Source organism: Tachyglossus aculeatus, chromosome 1 (genome assembly GCF_015852505.1).
Source record: "Tachyglossus aculeatus isolate mTacAcu1 chromosome 1, mTacAcu1.pri, whole genome shotgun sequence".
NCBI lineage: Eukaryota > Metazoa > Chordata > Mammalia > Monotremata > Tachyglossidae > Tachyglossus > Tachyglossus aculeatus.
Genome location: NC_052066.1, coordinates 1,806,041 through 1,821,601, shown reverse-complemented (window position 1 = coordinate 1,821,601; position 15,561 = coordinate 1,806,041). Strand labels below are relative to the sequence as shown.

The following is a 15,561-nucleotide window of genomic DNA, read 5'->3' as shown; positions in this document are numbered from 1 at the left end:
CAGTCTAATAAGTGCGCAAGACAAGCACTTAGTACAGTGCTCTGCATCATCATAATCATCAATCGTATTTATTGAGCGCTTACCGTGTGCAGAGCACTGTACTAAGCGCTTGGGAAGTCCAAGTTGGCAACATATAGAGACAGTCCCTACCTAACAGGGGGCTCACAGTCTAAAAGGGGGAGACAGAGAACAAAACCAAACATACTAACAAAATAAAATAAAATAAAACTTTGCACATAGTAAGCACTTAATAAATGCCATTATTATTATTATCTAGACACCCCCAAGGAGCACGGGGGGATGGGCAGGGAGAATGTGTGAGGAATCGATTCCCAGTGACCTTAAGAGTCCAGTCCAGTGCTCTGCACACAATAAGTGCGCAAGACAAGCACTTAGTACAGTGCTCTGCATCATCATCATCATCAATCGTATTTATTGAGCGCTTACTGTGTGCAGAGCACTGTACTAAGCGCTTGGGAAGTACAAGTTGGCAACATATAGGGACGGTCCCTACCCAACAGTGGGCTCACAGTCTAAAACGGGGAGACAGAGAACAAAACCAAACATACTAACAAAATAAAATAAAATAAAATAAAATAAAATAAAATAAAATAAAACTTTGCACATAGTAAGCGCTTAACAAATGCCATTATTATTATTATCTAGACACCCCCAAGGAGTACAGGGGGATGGGTAGGGAGAATGTGTGAGGAATCGATTCCCAGCGACTTTAAGAGTCCAGTACAGTGCTCTGCACACAATAAGTGCGCAAGACAAGCACTTAGTACAGTGCTCTGCATCATCATCATCATCAATCATATTTATTGAGCGCTTACTGTGTGCAGAGCACTGTACTAAGCGCTTGGGAAGTCCAAGTTGGCAACATATAGAGACAGTCCCTACCCAACAGTGGGCTCACAGTCTTAAAGGGGGAGACAGAGAACAAAACCAAACATACTAACAAAATAAAATAAAATAAAATAAAACTTGGCACATAGTAAGTGCTTAATAAATGCCATTATTATTATTATCTAGACACCCCCAAGGAGCACAGGGGATGGGCAGGGAGAATGTGTGAGGAATAGATTCCCAGCAACCTTAAAAGTGCAGTACAGTGCTCTGCACACAATAAGTGTGCAAGACAAGCACTTAGTACAGTGCTCTGCATCATCATCATCATCAATCGTATTTATTGAGCGCTTACTGTGTGCAAAGCACTGTGCTAAGCGCTTGGGAGGTCCAAGTTGGCAACGTATAGAGACAGTCCCTACCCAACAGTGGGCTCACTGTCTAAAAGGGGGAGACAGAGAACAAAACCAAACATACTAACAAAATAAAATAACATAAAATAAAACTTTGCACATAGTAAGCGCTTAATAAATGCCATTATTATTATTATCTAGACACCCCCAAGGAGCACAGGGGATGGGTAGGGAGAATGTGTGAGGAATCGATTCCCAGCCACCTTAAGAGTGCAGTCTAGTGCTCTGCACACAATAAGTGCGCAAGGCAAGCGCTTAGTACAGTGCTCTGCACATAGTAAGTGCTAAATAAGTATGATTGAATGAATACAGTGTTCTGCATATAGTAGACGCCCAACACAGCACTCAGCACACAGCTCGATTCACTGCTATGCATAGAATTGGCATCTGGTATATCACTCTATTCCAGTAAAAATAATTATGGTATTTCTTAAGCGCTTACTATGTGCCAGGCACTGTACATCAGGTACAATGCTCTGTTCACAGTAGACATCCAACGCAATGCTCTGCACACAGAAATAATAATGATTTAAAAATTATTATTCATCATCAATCGTATTTATTGAGTGCTTACTGTGTGCAGAGCACTGTACTAAGCGCTTATTATTTATAACGAAAATAATAATGGCATTTGTTAAGCACTTACTAGGTGCCAGGCATTGTACCAAGCAGGTTGGACACAGTCCCTGTCCCAAATGGGGCTCACGGTCTAAGTAGGAGGGAGAACAGTATTGATTTGCCATTTTAAAGATGAGGAAACTGAGGCACAGAGCAGTTAAGCCACTTGCCCAAGGTCACACAGCAGACGTGGACAAGCTAGCATTAGAACCCAGGTCCTCTGACTCACAGCCCTGTGTTCTTTTCACTAGGCTACACCATTTCCCCGCAGTAGGCATCCAGTACAGTGCTCTGCTCTCACTAAGGCATCCATAATAATAATAATAATTTTGGTATTTGCTAAGCACTTACTACGTGCAAAGCACTGTTCAGGATACAAGGCGATCGGGTTGTCCCGTGTGGGGCTCACAATCTTAATCCCCATTTTCCAGATGGGGTAACTGAGGCCCAGAGAAGTGAAATGACTCGCCCAAAGTCACACAGCTGTCTCCCCCTTTTAGCCTGTGAGCCCACTGTTGGGTAGGGGCTGTCTCTATATGTTGCCAATTTGTACTTCCCAAGCGCTTAGTACAGTGCTCTGCACACAGGAAGCGCTCAATAAATACGATTGATGATGATGATGACAAGCAGCGGAGTCGGGATTTGAACCCATGACCTCTGACTCCCAAGCCCAAGCTCTTTCCACTAAGCCACGCTGCTTCTCTAGTACAGTACGCTGCTCCGAGTTGTCATCCGATACAGTGCCCTGCTGTCAGTTGACATCCAGTACAGTGCCCTCATCTCAGCCAGGCATCCAGTACAGTGCCCCACTCTCAGTCAAATGTCTAGTAATAATAATAATAATAACTGTGGTATTTGTTAAGGGCAGACAAGTACAGTGCCCTGCTCTCAGTCAGACAATCCAGTGTAGAGCCCTGCTGTCAGTTGACATCCAGTACAGTGCCCTCATCTCAGCCAGGCATCCAGTACAGTGCCCCACTCTCAGTCAAATGTCTAGTAACAATAATAATAATAACGGTGGTATTTGTTAAGGGCAGACAAGTACAGTGCCCTGCTCTCAGTCAGACAATCCAGTGTAGAGCCCTGCTGTCAGTTGACATCCAGTACAGTGCCCTCATCTCAGCCAGGCATCCAGTACAGTGCCCCACTCTCAGTCAAATGTCTAGTAACAATAATAATAATAATAACGGTGGTATTTGTTAAGGGCAGACAAGTACAGTGCCCTGCTCTCAGTCAGACAATCCAGTGTAGAGCCCTGCTGTCAGTTGACATCCAGTACAGTGCCCTCATCTCAGCCAGGCATCCAGTACAGTGCCCCACTCTCAGTCAAATGTCTAGTAATAATAATAATAATAACGATGGTATTTGTTAAGGGCAGACAAGTACAGTGCCCTGCTCTCAGTCAGACAATCCAGTGTAGAGCCCTGCTCTCAGTTGACATCCAGTACAGTGCCCTGCTCTCAGTATGACGTCTAGTATAGCCCTGCTCTTTCATTCATTCATGCCGAGAAGCAGCTTGGCTCAATGGAAAGAGCCCGGGATTTGGAGTCAGAGGTCATGAGTTCAAATCCCGGCTCCTCCAATTGTCAGCCGTGTGACCTTGGACAAGTCACTTAGCTTCTCTGTGCCTCAGTTACCTCATCTGTAAAATGGGGATGAAGATTGTGAGCCCCACGCGGGACAATCTGCTCACCTTGTATCCTCCCCAGTGCTTACAATACCTATCTATTCTATTTATTTTATTTTGTTAGTATGTTTGGTTTTGTTCTCTGTCTCCCCCTTTTAGACTGTTGGGTGGGGACTGTCTCTATATGTTGCCAACTTGTACTTTCCAAGCGCTTAGTACAGTGCTCTGCACACAGTAAGCGCTCAATAAATACGATTGATTGATTGATTGATTAGAACAGTGCTTTGCAAAGAGTAAGCGCTTAACAACTGTTGGGTAGGGACTGTCTCTATGTGTTGCCAATTTGTACTTCCCAAGTGCTTAGTACAGTGCTCTGCACATAGTATGCGCTCAATAAATACGATTGATTGATTGATTGATTAACAAATGCCATCATCATTATTATTATTCAATTGTATTTATCGACAGCTTACTGTGCGCAGAGCACTGTACTAAGCACTTGGAAAGCATAATACAACAATAAAAAGAGATTTTCCCTGCCCACACCGGGCTCACAGTCTAGAGAGGGGGAGACAGACTTCAATCCAATAAACAGGCATCAATAGAAATAAATAGAATTATTGATCTTTTAGACCGTGAGCCCACTGTTGGGTAGGGACCGTCTCTATATGTTGCCAATTTGTACTTCCCAGGCGCTTAGTACAGTGCTCTGCACATAGTAAGCGCTCAATAAATACGATTGATGATGATCTATACCTAAGGGCTGCGGGGCAGGGAGAAGGGGGAAGATCAAAGGGAGCGAGTCAGGGTGACGCGGAAGGGAGCTGAGGAAAAGTGGGGCTGAATTGACATCCAGTACAGTGCTCCGCTGACATCCTGTAGAGTGTCCGGCACTCGGTTGACATCCAGTACAGCGCCTTTGCTCTCAGTTGGACATCCATCATCATCATCATCATCATCAATCGTATTTATTGAGCGCTTACTATGTGCAGAGCACTGGACTAAGCGCTTGGGAAGTACAAATTGGCAACATCTAGAGACAGTCCCTACCCAACAGCGGGCTCACGGTCTGAAAGGGGGAGACAGAGAAGAAAACCAAACGTACTAACAAAATAAAATAAATAAATAAAATAAAATAAATAAATAAAATAAATAAATCCAGCATAGAGCGCTGCTCTCATCCAACATCCAGTACAGTGCCTGCTCTCGGTTGACGCCCAGTACAGTGCCCGGTAGCCAAGAGGTGGACAGTACTTGTACTTCCCAAGCGCTTGTACTTCCCAAGCGCTTAGTACAGTGCTCTGCACATAGTAAGCGCTCAATGAATATGGTTGATTGATTGATTGATTGATTGACAGTAGGGTGTCCAACCGGAGAGTCCATCTCCCCGTGCGGTCAATCAATCAATCAATCAATCGTATTTATTGAGCACTTACTATGTGCAGAGCACTGTACTAAGCGCTTGGGAAGTACAATTTGGCAACGTCTAGAGACAGTCCCTACCCAACAGCGGGCTCACAGTCTAAAAGGGGGAGACAGAGAACAAAACCAAACGTACTAACAAAATAAATAAATAAATAAATAAAATAAAATAAAATAAAATAAATAAAATAAATAAATCCAGCATAGAGCGCTGCTCTCATCCAACATCCAGTACAGTGCCTGCTCTCGGTTGACGCCTAGTACAGTGCCGGTAGCCAAGAGGTGGACAGTACTTGTACTTCCCAAGCGCTTGTACTTCCCAAGCGCTTAGTACGGTGCTCTGCACATAGTAAGCGCTCAATAAATATGATTGATTGATTGATTGATTGATTGACAGTAGGGTGTCCAACCGGAGAGTCCATCTCCCCGTGCGGTCAATCAGTCAATCAATCAATTGTACTTATTGAGCGCTTACTATGTTGCAGAGCACTGTACTAAGCGCTTGGGAAGTACAAATTGGCAACATCTAGAGACAGTCCCTACCCAACAGCGGGCTCACAGTCTAAAAGGGGGAGACAGAGAACAAAACCAAACAAAACAAAATAAATAAATAAATAAATAAAATAAAATAAATAAATAAAATAAATAAATCCAGCATAGAGCGCTGCTCTCATCCAACATCCAGTACAGTGCCTGCTCTCGGTTGACGCCCAGTACAGTGCCCAGTAGCCAAGAGGTGGACAGTACTTGTACTTGTACTTCCCAAGCGCTTGTACTTCCCAAGCGCTTAGTACGGTGCTCTGCACATAGTAAGCGCTCAATAAATATGATTGATTGATTGATTGATCGATTGACAGTAGGGTGTCCAACCGGAGAGTCCATCTCCCCGTGCGGTCAATCAATCAATCAATCAATCGTATTTATTGGGCACTTACTATGTGCAGAGCACTGTACTAAGTGCTTGGGAAGTACAAATTGGCAACATCTAGAGACAGTCCCTACCCAACAGCGGGCTCACAGTCTAAAAGGGGGAGACAGAGAACAGAACCAAACGTACTAACAAAATAAAATAAATAAATAAATAAATAAAATAAAATAAATAAATAAAATAAATAAATCCAGCATAGAGCGCAGCTCTCATCCAACATCCAGTACAGTGCCTGCTCTCGGTTGACGCCCAGTACAGTGCCTGGTAGCCAAGAGGTGGACAGTACTTGTACTTGTACTTCCCAAGCGCTTGTACTTCCCAAGCGCTTAGTACGGTGCTCTGCACATAGTAAGCGCTCAATAAATATGATTGATTGATTGATTGATTGATTGACAGTAGGGTGTCCAACCGGAAAGTCCATCTCCCCGTGCGGTCAATCAATCAATCAATCAATCGTACTTATTGAGCGCTTACTATGTTGCAGAGCACTGTACTAAGCGCTTGGGAAGTACAAATTGGCAACATATAGAGACAGTCCCTACCCAACAGTGGGCTCACAGTCTAAAAGGGGGAGACAGAGAACAAAACCAAACATACTAACAAAATAAAATAAATAAAATAAAATAAATAAAATAAAATAAATAAATAAAATAAATAAATCCAGCATAGAGCGCTGCTCTCATCCAACATCCAGTACAGTGCCTGCTCTCGGTTGACGCCCAGTACAGTGCCCGGTAGCCAAGAGGTGGACAGTACTTGTACTTCCCAAGCGCTTGTACTTCCCAAGCGCTTAGTACAGTGCTCTGCACATAGTAAGCGCTCAATAAATATGGTTGATTGATTGATTGATTGATTGACAGTAGGGTGTCCAACCGGAGAGTCCATCTCCCCATGCGGTCAATCAATCAATCAATCAATCGTATTTATTGAGCACTTACTATGTGCAGAGCACTGTACTAAGCGCTTGGGAAGTACAAATTGGCAACATCTAGAGACAGTCCCTACCCAACAGCGGGCTCACAGTCTAAAAGGGGGAGACAGAGAACAAAACCAAACAAAACAAAATAAATAAATAAATAAATAAAATAAAATAAATAAATAAAATAAATAAATCCAGCATAGAGCGCTGCTCTCATCCAACATCCAGTACAGTGCCTGCTCTCGGTTGACGCCCAGTACAGTGCCCAGTAGCCAAGAGGTGGACAGTACTTGTACTTGTACTTCCCAAGCGCTTGTACTTCCCAAGCGCTTAGTATGGTGCTCTGCACATAGTAAGCGCTCAATAAATATGATTGATTGATTGATTGATTGATTGACAGTAGGGTGTCCAACCGGAGAGTCCATCTCCCCGTGCGGTCAATCAATCAATCAATCGATCGTACTTATTGAGCGCTTACTATGTGCAGAGCACTGTACTAAGCGCTTGGGAAGTACAAATTGGCAACATATAGAGACAGTCCATACCCAACAGCGGGCTCACAGTCTAAAAGGGGGAGTCAGAGAACAAAACCAAACATACTAACAAAATAAAATAAATAAATAAAATAAAATAAATAAATCCAGCATAGAGCGCTGCTCTCATCCAACATCCAGTACAGTGCCTGCTCTGGTTGACGCCCAGTACAGTGCCTGGTAGCCAAGAGGTGGACAGTACTTGTACTTGTACTTGTACTTCCCAAGTGCTTGTACTTCCCAAGCGCTTAGTACAGTGCTCTGCACATAGTAAGCGCTCAATAAATACGATTGATTGATTGATTGATTGATTGATTGATTGACAGTAGGGTGTCCAACCGGAGAGTCCATCGCCCCGGATGGCCGGGCTGGTGAATTTGCTGTTCTTTGTCCCGCTCCAGGGCCCAGCACGAGGCAGGAGCCCGGGGCCTCGCCTGCTCTGTCGGACAGGATAGAGTGGACGCCGGGGTCCCGCGTGACTCGCACCCTGCACTCCTTGACACCCGGCGGGGAGGCCAACGCCACCACCAACCCGCCCACTGGGGCCTCCGGCCTCCCTGCCTCCGCCTGGCCCTCGCCGGCCGGCCGGACCTCGGGCCCCAGTCGCCCCATCTTGGCGGGGACGGTGGTGGACTTGACTGGACCCCCGACCTCCGGGGCCACGGCTCGGACCCCAACTGGACGCTCCCCAGGTGAGCGGGGCGGGGAGGGGGCCGGCTGACCCAGGGACGGGGAAGGCCCGGCCGAGGCGGGAGGCCGCCGGAGGTTGCCGTTCGACGGCTTGGACTCTCCCCCAGCGCCAGAAGCCGGGCCGAGAGTAGAGTGGACGCCCCAGGAGCTGCCCGGGGTCAGCCTGACCTCGACGACCCTGCCCAGCCGACAAGAGACCGCTACCCGGCTCCCCGGGGTGACCAGCGCCGCGGCCCCAGGCCCGGCTGAGGGTCCCACGGTCCCGCCGGGCACGTCGGAAGGTGAGTCATCATCATCGTCAATCGTATTTATTGAGCGCTTACTATGTGCAGAGCACTGTACTAAGCGCTTGGGAAGTACAGTAGATACTCATATATACACGAGTCCTGAGGAGGGGGAATTGGGGTGGCGGTGGTGTTGGGGGGCCGGGGATTAGGGGTGATGTCCGGCTGTTTGGATCTCATATCATCATCATCATCATCAATCGTATTTATTGAGCGCTTACTATGTGCAGAGCACTGTACTAAGCGCTTGGGAAGTACAGTATATACTCATATATACACGAGTCCTGAGGAGGGGGAATTGGGGTGGCGGTGGTGGATGGGGGGCCAGGGATTAGGGGTGATGTCCGGCTGTTTGGATCTCATATCATCATCATCATCATCAATCGTATTTATTGAGCGCTTACTATGTGCAGAGCACTGTACTAAGCGCTTGGGAAGTACAGTATATACTCATATATACATGAGTCCTGAGGAGGGGGAATTGGGGTGGCGGTGGTGGATGGGGGGCCAGGGATTAGGGGTGATGTCCGGCTGTTTGGATCTCATATCATCATCATCATCATCAATCGTATTTATTGAGCGCTTACTGTGTGCAGAGCACTGTACTAAGCGCTTGGGAAGTACAAATTGGCAACATATAGAGATTTTGACCATCATGGACAGAATAATAATAATAATCAATCAATCAATCAATCGTATTTATTGAGCGCTTACTGTGTGCAGAGCACTGTACTAAGCGCTTGGGAAGTACAAGTTGGCAACATATAGAGACAGTCCCTACCCAACAGTGGGCTCACAGTCTAAAATATATATGTATATATGTATATAATAATAATAATGATAATAATCATGGCATTTGTTAAGCGCTTACTATGTGCAAAGCACTGTTCTAAGCTCTGGGGGGGATACAAGGTGATCCAGTTGTCCCACTGGGGGCGCACAGTCTTCATCCCCATTTTACAGATGAGGTAACTAAGGCTCACAGCTGTAAGCCCGTTGTTGGGTAGGGACCGTCTCTATAAGTTGCCAACTTGTACTTCCCAAGCACTTAGTCCAGTGCTCTGCAAACAGTAAGCGCTCAATAAATATGATTGAATGAAGGAATGAATCCCCATTTTACAGATGAGGTAACTGAGGCTCAGAGAAGTTAAGTGACTTGCCCAAGGTCACACAGCAGATGTGGCGGAGTCGAGATTCGAACCCATGACCTCTGACTCCAAAGCCCGGGCTCTTTCCACTGAGCCACGCTGCTTCTCTCCCCCTTCTAGACTGTGAGCCCGCTGTCGGGTAGGGACCGTCTCTAGATGTTGCCAACTTGGACTTCCCGAGCGCTTAGTACAGTGCTCTGCACGCAGTAAGCGCTCAATAAATGCAATCAAATGAATGAATGAATGTCTATATGTTTGTACATATATGTATATATGTATATATGTTTGTACATATATGTATATATGTTTGTACATATTTATTACTCTATTTATTTATTTATTTTACTTGTACATATCTATTCTATTTATTTTATTTTGTTAGTATGTTTGGTTTTGTTCTCTGTCCCCCCCTTTTAGACTGTGAGCCCACTGCTGGGTAGGGACTGTCCCTATATGTTGCCCACTTGGACTTCCCAAGCGCTTAGTACAGTGCTCTGCACACAGTAAGCGCTCAATAAATACGATTGATGATGATGATCCCCTCTCCATCCCCCCATCTTACCTCCTTCCCTTCCCCACAGCACCTGTATATATGTATATATGCTTGTACATATTTATTACTCTATTTATTTATTTATTTTACTTGTACATATTTATTCTATTTATTTTATTTTGTTAGTATGTTTGGTTTTGTTCTCTGTCTCCCCCTTCTAGACTGTGAGCCCACTGTTGGGTAGGGACTGTCCCTATATGTTGCCAGTTTGTACTTCCCAAGCGCTTAGTACAGTGCTCTGCACACAGTAAGCGCTCAATAAATACGATTGATGATGATGATGATGATGATGTGAGCCCACTGCTGGGTAGGGACCGTCTCTATATGTTGCCCACTTGGACTTCCCAAGCGCTTAGTACAGTGCTCTGCACACAGTAAGCGCTCAATAAATACGATTGATGATGATGATGATCTCAGCGCCCCGCCATCCCCCAGGAAGAGGAAGCTGAGGAGGAAGAATATGGGGGTGGGATGGAAGGTGGGCTGCCTGGACGGGCGAAGGTCGTGAAATTAATCGGGGGGCAAGTCGGGGGCATGGATGGGCAAGCTGGGAATCAAGGAGGTGAAAATTCCCTCCATCTCCCTCCCCCACCCCCCATCATCATCATCATCATCAATCGTATTTATTGAGCGCTTACTCTGTGCAGAGCACTGGACTAAGCGCTTGGGAAGTACAAATTGGCAACATATAGAGACTTTGACCATCATGGACAGAATAATAATAATAATCAATCAATCAATCAATCGTATTTATTGAGCGCTTACTGTGTGCAGAGCACTGGACTAAGCGCTTGGGAAGTACAAATTGGCAACATATAGAGACTTTGACCATCATGGACAGAATAATAATAATAATCAATCAATCGTATTTATTGAGCGCTTACTGTGTGCAGAGCACTGTACTAAGCGCTTGGGAAGCACAAGTTGGCAACATATAGAGACGGTCCCTACCCAACAGTGGGCTCACAGTCTGGAAGGGGGAGACAGAGAACAAAACAAAATGTATTAACAAAATAAAATAAATAGAATAGATATGTACAAGTAAAATAAATAGAGTAATAAATATGTCCAAACATATATAACATATAATAACAATGATGATGATGATATTTGTTAAGCGCTTAGAAGCAGCGTGGCTCGGTGGAAAGAGCCCCGGCTTTGGAGTCAGAGGTCATGGGTTCAAATCCCACCTCTGCCAATTGTCAGCTGAGTGACTTCGGGCAAGTCACTTCACTGGGCCTCAGTTCCCTCATCTGTAAAATGGGGGTGAAGACTGTGAGCCCCCACCTTGGGACAACCTGATCACCTTGTAACCTCCCCAGTGCTTAGTACAGTGCTTGGCACATAGTAAGCACTTAATAAATGCCATTATTATTATTATTTTATTATGTGCCAGGCACTGTACTAAGCGCTGGGGTACATACAGGCAAATCGGGTTGGACACAGTCCCTGTCCCAAACGGGGCTCGCAATCTCCATCCCCATTTTACAGATGAGGGAATTGAGGCCCAAAGAAGTGAAGTGGCTTGCCCAAGGTTGCCAAGTGGCAGAGCGGAGATTAGAACCCATGACCTTCTGTCGCCCAGGCCCGGGCTATGCCCCGCTGCTCCTCTTGAACCGCCAACTTCACTGGGGAGTTGCCCGAGGCAGGGGGATGGACGGGTTGACCTCCTTTGACCCTGTCAGCATGGCCTAGTGGCAAGAGCCTTGGTTTAGGAGCCAGAGGATGAGGGTTCTAATCCCACCTGCCTGCTGTGTGACCTTGGGCAGTTCACTTCACTTCTCTGGGCCTCAGTGACCTCATCTGTCAAATGGGGATGGAGACTGTGAGCCCCGTGTGGGACAGGGCCTGTGTCCAACACAATTTGCTGGTATCCACCATCATCATCATCATCATCAATCGTATTTGCTGAGCGCTTACTGTGTGCAGAGCACTGGACTAAGCGCTTGGGAAGTACAAGTTGGCAACATATAGAGACAGTCCCTACCCAACAGCGGGCTCACAGTCTAAAAGGGGGAGACAGAGAACAAAACCGAACATACTAACAAAGTAAAATAAATAGAATAGATATGTAATAACTATTCTATGTAATAAGCGCTTAGTGCAGTGCTTGGTACACAGTAAGAGCTCGGCGTGGCTCAGTGGAAAGAGCCCGGGCTTTGGAGTCAGAGGTCATGGGTTCAAATCCCGGCTCCGCCAATTTGTCAGCTGTGCGACCTTGGGCAAGTCATTTAACTTCTCTGTGCCTCAGTTCCCTCATCTGTAAAATGGGGATTAATCAATCAATCGTATTTATTGAGCACTTACTATGTGCAGAGCACTGTACTAAGCGCTTGGGAAGTACAAATTGGCAACATATAGAGACAGTCCCGACCCAACAGTGGGCTCACAGTCTAAAAGAAATGATGGCATTTATTGAGCGCTTACTATGTGCAAAGCACTGTTCTAAGCACTGGGGAGGTTACAAGGTGATCATGCTGTCCCACGGGGGGCACACAGTCTTCATCCCCATTTTACAGATGAGGGAACTGAGGCACAGAGAAGTTAAGTGACTTGCTCAAAGTCACACAGCTGACCATTGGCGGAGCGGGGATTTGAACCCATGACCTCTGACTCCAAAGCCCGGGCTCTGTCCACTGAGCCACGCTCAGGGATTAAGACTGTGAGCCCCCCGTGGGACAACCTGATCAGCTTGTAATCTCCCCAGCGCTTAGAACAGTGCTTTGCACATAGTAAGCGCTTAATAAATGCCATCATTATAATGCCATCATTAAATACCATCATTATACCATCTTTTAGACTGTGAGCCCACTGTTGGGTAGGGACTAGGGACTGTCTCTATATGTTGCCAATTTGTACTTCCCAAGCGCTTAGTACAGTGCTCTGCACACAGTAAGCGCTCAATAAATACGATTGATGATGATGATGATGATGATGTGTTGCCAACTTGTACTTCCCAAGCGCTTAGTGCAGTGCTCTGCACACAGTAAGCGCTCAATAAATACGATTGATGATGATGATGATGATGATGTGTTGCCAACTTGTACTTCCCAAGTGCTTAGTGCAGTGCTCTGCACACAGTAAGTGCTCAATAAATACGATTGATGATGATGATGATGATGATGTGTTGCCAACTTGTACTTCCCAAGCGCTTAGTGCAGTGCTCTGCACACAGTAAGCGTTCAATAAATACGATTGATGATGATGATGATGATGATGATGATTCTTTCCAGTAAGATCACAACAGCGGCAGGGCAGGGAGAGAGTGGGAAATAGAGGAGGGTGGGGTGGGCAGAGCTGGGCCTCGGTTTCCCCTTCTGTGAAATGGGGAGAAGAGGGGTGGGGCCCGCGGCCTAATGTGACCGGTTTGGGATGCAGGGCCCAGCCGGAGCTGTGAACCAACGGGCGGCCCGGACGCCGGGGACCACGGTCCGGACGCTGACCCCGCCACCCTGCGCTGCGGGGCGGACGCCGACCCCACGACCCCATCTCTCCCTTCGGACGCTGACCGACGCCAGGCCTCACGGCCCCACGTGGACGCCTCATCCACGACCCGGCGGGCAGCGGAGAAGGCGCCGCGGCCCACCAGACACACCGGACCCCTGGGGACGGAGCGGACCCCCGATGACCGTTCAGTCCACCCCGGCCGGACCGTGGCAGTCACCACTGCTCTGCACCCCCAGACCGGTCACACTCCAGACCCCCTCCCTGGTCCCCCGGGCACCACGGCCTACCCAGGGCCCGGCCCCGGCCTCACGCCAACACAGCCTCCGCCGACCTCTCTCCCCACGCCCCACGAGCAGGCCCGACCAAGCCCACCCCCTGCCTCGTCCCCCCGTCCCGAGACCGGGCCTCCCACCTCTACCTCCCCGTCGGTGCAGGCCCCTTCCCGCTCTGGACCACCTCCGGTGATGTCCCTCTCCCCAGAACCGGTCAGCGGCACCCCCGGCAACCCACCCCGGGGGACTTCGGCTTCCGAAACCTCCACAGCTCTGGGTCTGCGGGCGGTGTCGACGGTCTGGGGGTCACTGGTCAAGCCCAGCCCAACACCCCCGATGGGGTCGGCCACCCCATCCACCCAGCGTCCTTCCCCCTTGCCCACGGCCTCCGAGGAGACCCATGACCCCCGGGCCTTCACAGCCATGGGGACCCCCACCTCCTCACCTCCACCTAACACAGATGGGCCCCCTGCTCTCACCACAGCCCCCCAGATGCCCCCAACCCGTACCACCCTAACCCCACATCCTACCCCAACCCTTCCTCCTGGGACCCCAGGAGTGGCTCCGACCCCCCGAGCGACACCTGGGCACCCACCCCCCACCACGAGGCCTGAGATCCCACCCCCCATGCCCACAGCCCGGACCCCCGCCCCCTCGGCCAGCCCCCGGCCTCAGACTGAGACCCCACAGTCACCTTCCACCCCCCAAGACCCAGGTGCGGGGGTCTCGGGAGGCCAAACTCCTGCTCCAGGTGCCCCAGATGTGCCACCTGCACCCCTAACCACGGAGAACGCCCACCCTGCCACCCCACCACCCAAGACGGAGACTTCTCCCTCCAGTCCCACAGGGGCATCTACCACACTGGACACAGGTATGCTTCATAGCCCCAAGCATGCACGGGAGAAGTGGGGGGCGATCGGTCAGTCCATCAGTAGCGCTTACTGAGCCCCTGTGTGAAGAACACTGTACTAAGCACTTGGGAGAAGACTTTTACTTGTACATTTCTATCCTACTTATTTTATTTTGTTGGTATGTTTGGTTCTGTTCTCTGTCTCCCCCTTTTAGACTGTGAGCCCACTGTTGGGTAGGGACTGTCTCTATGTGATGCCAATTTGTACTTCCCAAGCGCTTAGTACAGTGCTCTGCACATAGTAAGCGCTCAATAAATACGATTGATTGATTGATTGATTGGACACAATCCCTGCCTTGGAGGAATTTCCCGTCTACTATGTGCAGAGTTCTGGACTGAGCGCTTGGGGAATTAGTAGACCCCATCCTTGCCCTTAAGGGGCTGACAGTCTACTTTGTGCAGAGCATTGTGCTGAGCACGGTGTTGCCAATTTTGTTGCCAATTTGTACTTCCCAAGCGCTTAGTACAGTGCTCTGCAGATAGTAAGTGCTCAATAAATACGATTGATGATGATGAGCACATGGGAGAGGACACTAGAGTCAGTGGACACAATCCCTGCTGTCAGGGAGCTGACAGCCTATTACGGGCAGAACAATGAAGATAGACCATGGAAGAGTACAATTATAGTGTTATATTGTGCTCTCCTGAGTGTTTAGTACAGTGCTCTGCACAGGGGAAGTGCTCAATAAATATAATTGATTAATTGAATGAGTAGACACGATCCCTCCCCTCCAGTGTGGCGGGGAGACAGACATTAAAATAAATTAGATGCGGGAAAAGGAGGTAAAGGGGCTATGTACATGAATGACTGGTTAAGTAATAATAATAATTGCGGTATTTGTTAAGCGCTTACTATGTGCCAGACACTGTACTAAGCGCTGGGGTGGATACAGGCGAATAAGGTTGGAAACAGTCCCTGTCCCGCATGGGGTTCACACTCTCAATCCC

General features: G+C 47.9%; 1 protein-coding gene across 1 annotated transcript in view; it reads left to right on the top strand.

Moving 5' to 3' along the window:
* HEG1 (heart development protein with EGF like domains 1) overlaps positions 1–15,561 on the top strand; it is a 125,942-nt gene that overhangs the window by 43,694 nt on the left and 66,687 nt on the right. The window contains exons 3-5 of the mRNA XM_038752134.1: positions 7,711–8,001; positions 8,107–8,280; positions 13,363–14,574. Of these exons, the coding sequence (XP_038608062.1) occupies positions 7,711–8,001; positions 8,107–8,280; positions 13,363–14,574 (1,677 nt within the window). The remainder of the gene's footprint in view (positions 1–7,710; positions 8,002–8,106; positions 8,281–13,362; positions 14,575–15,561) is intronic.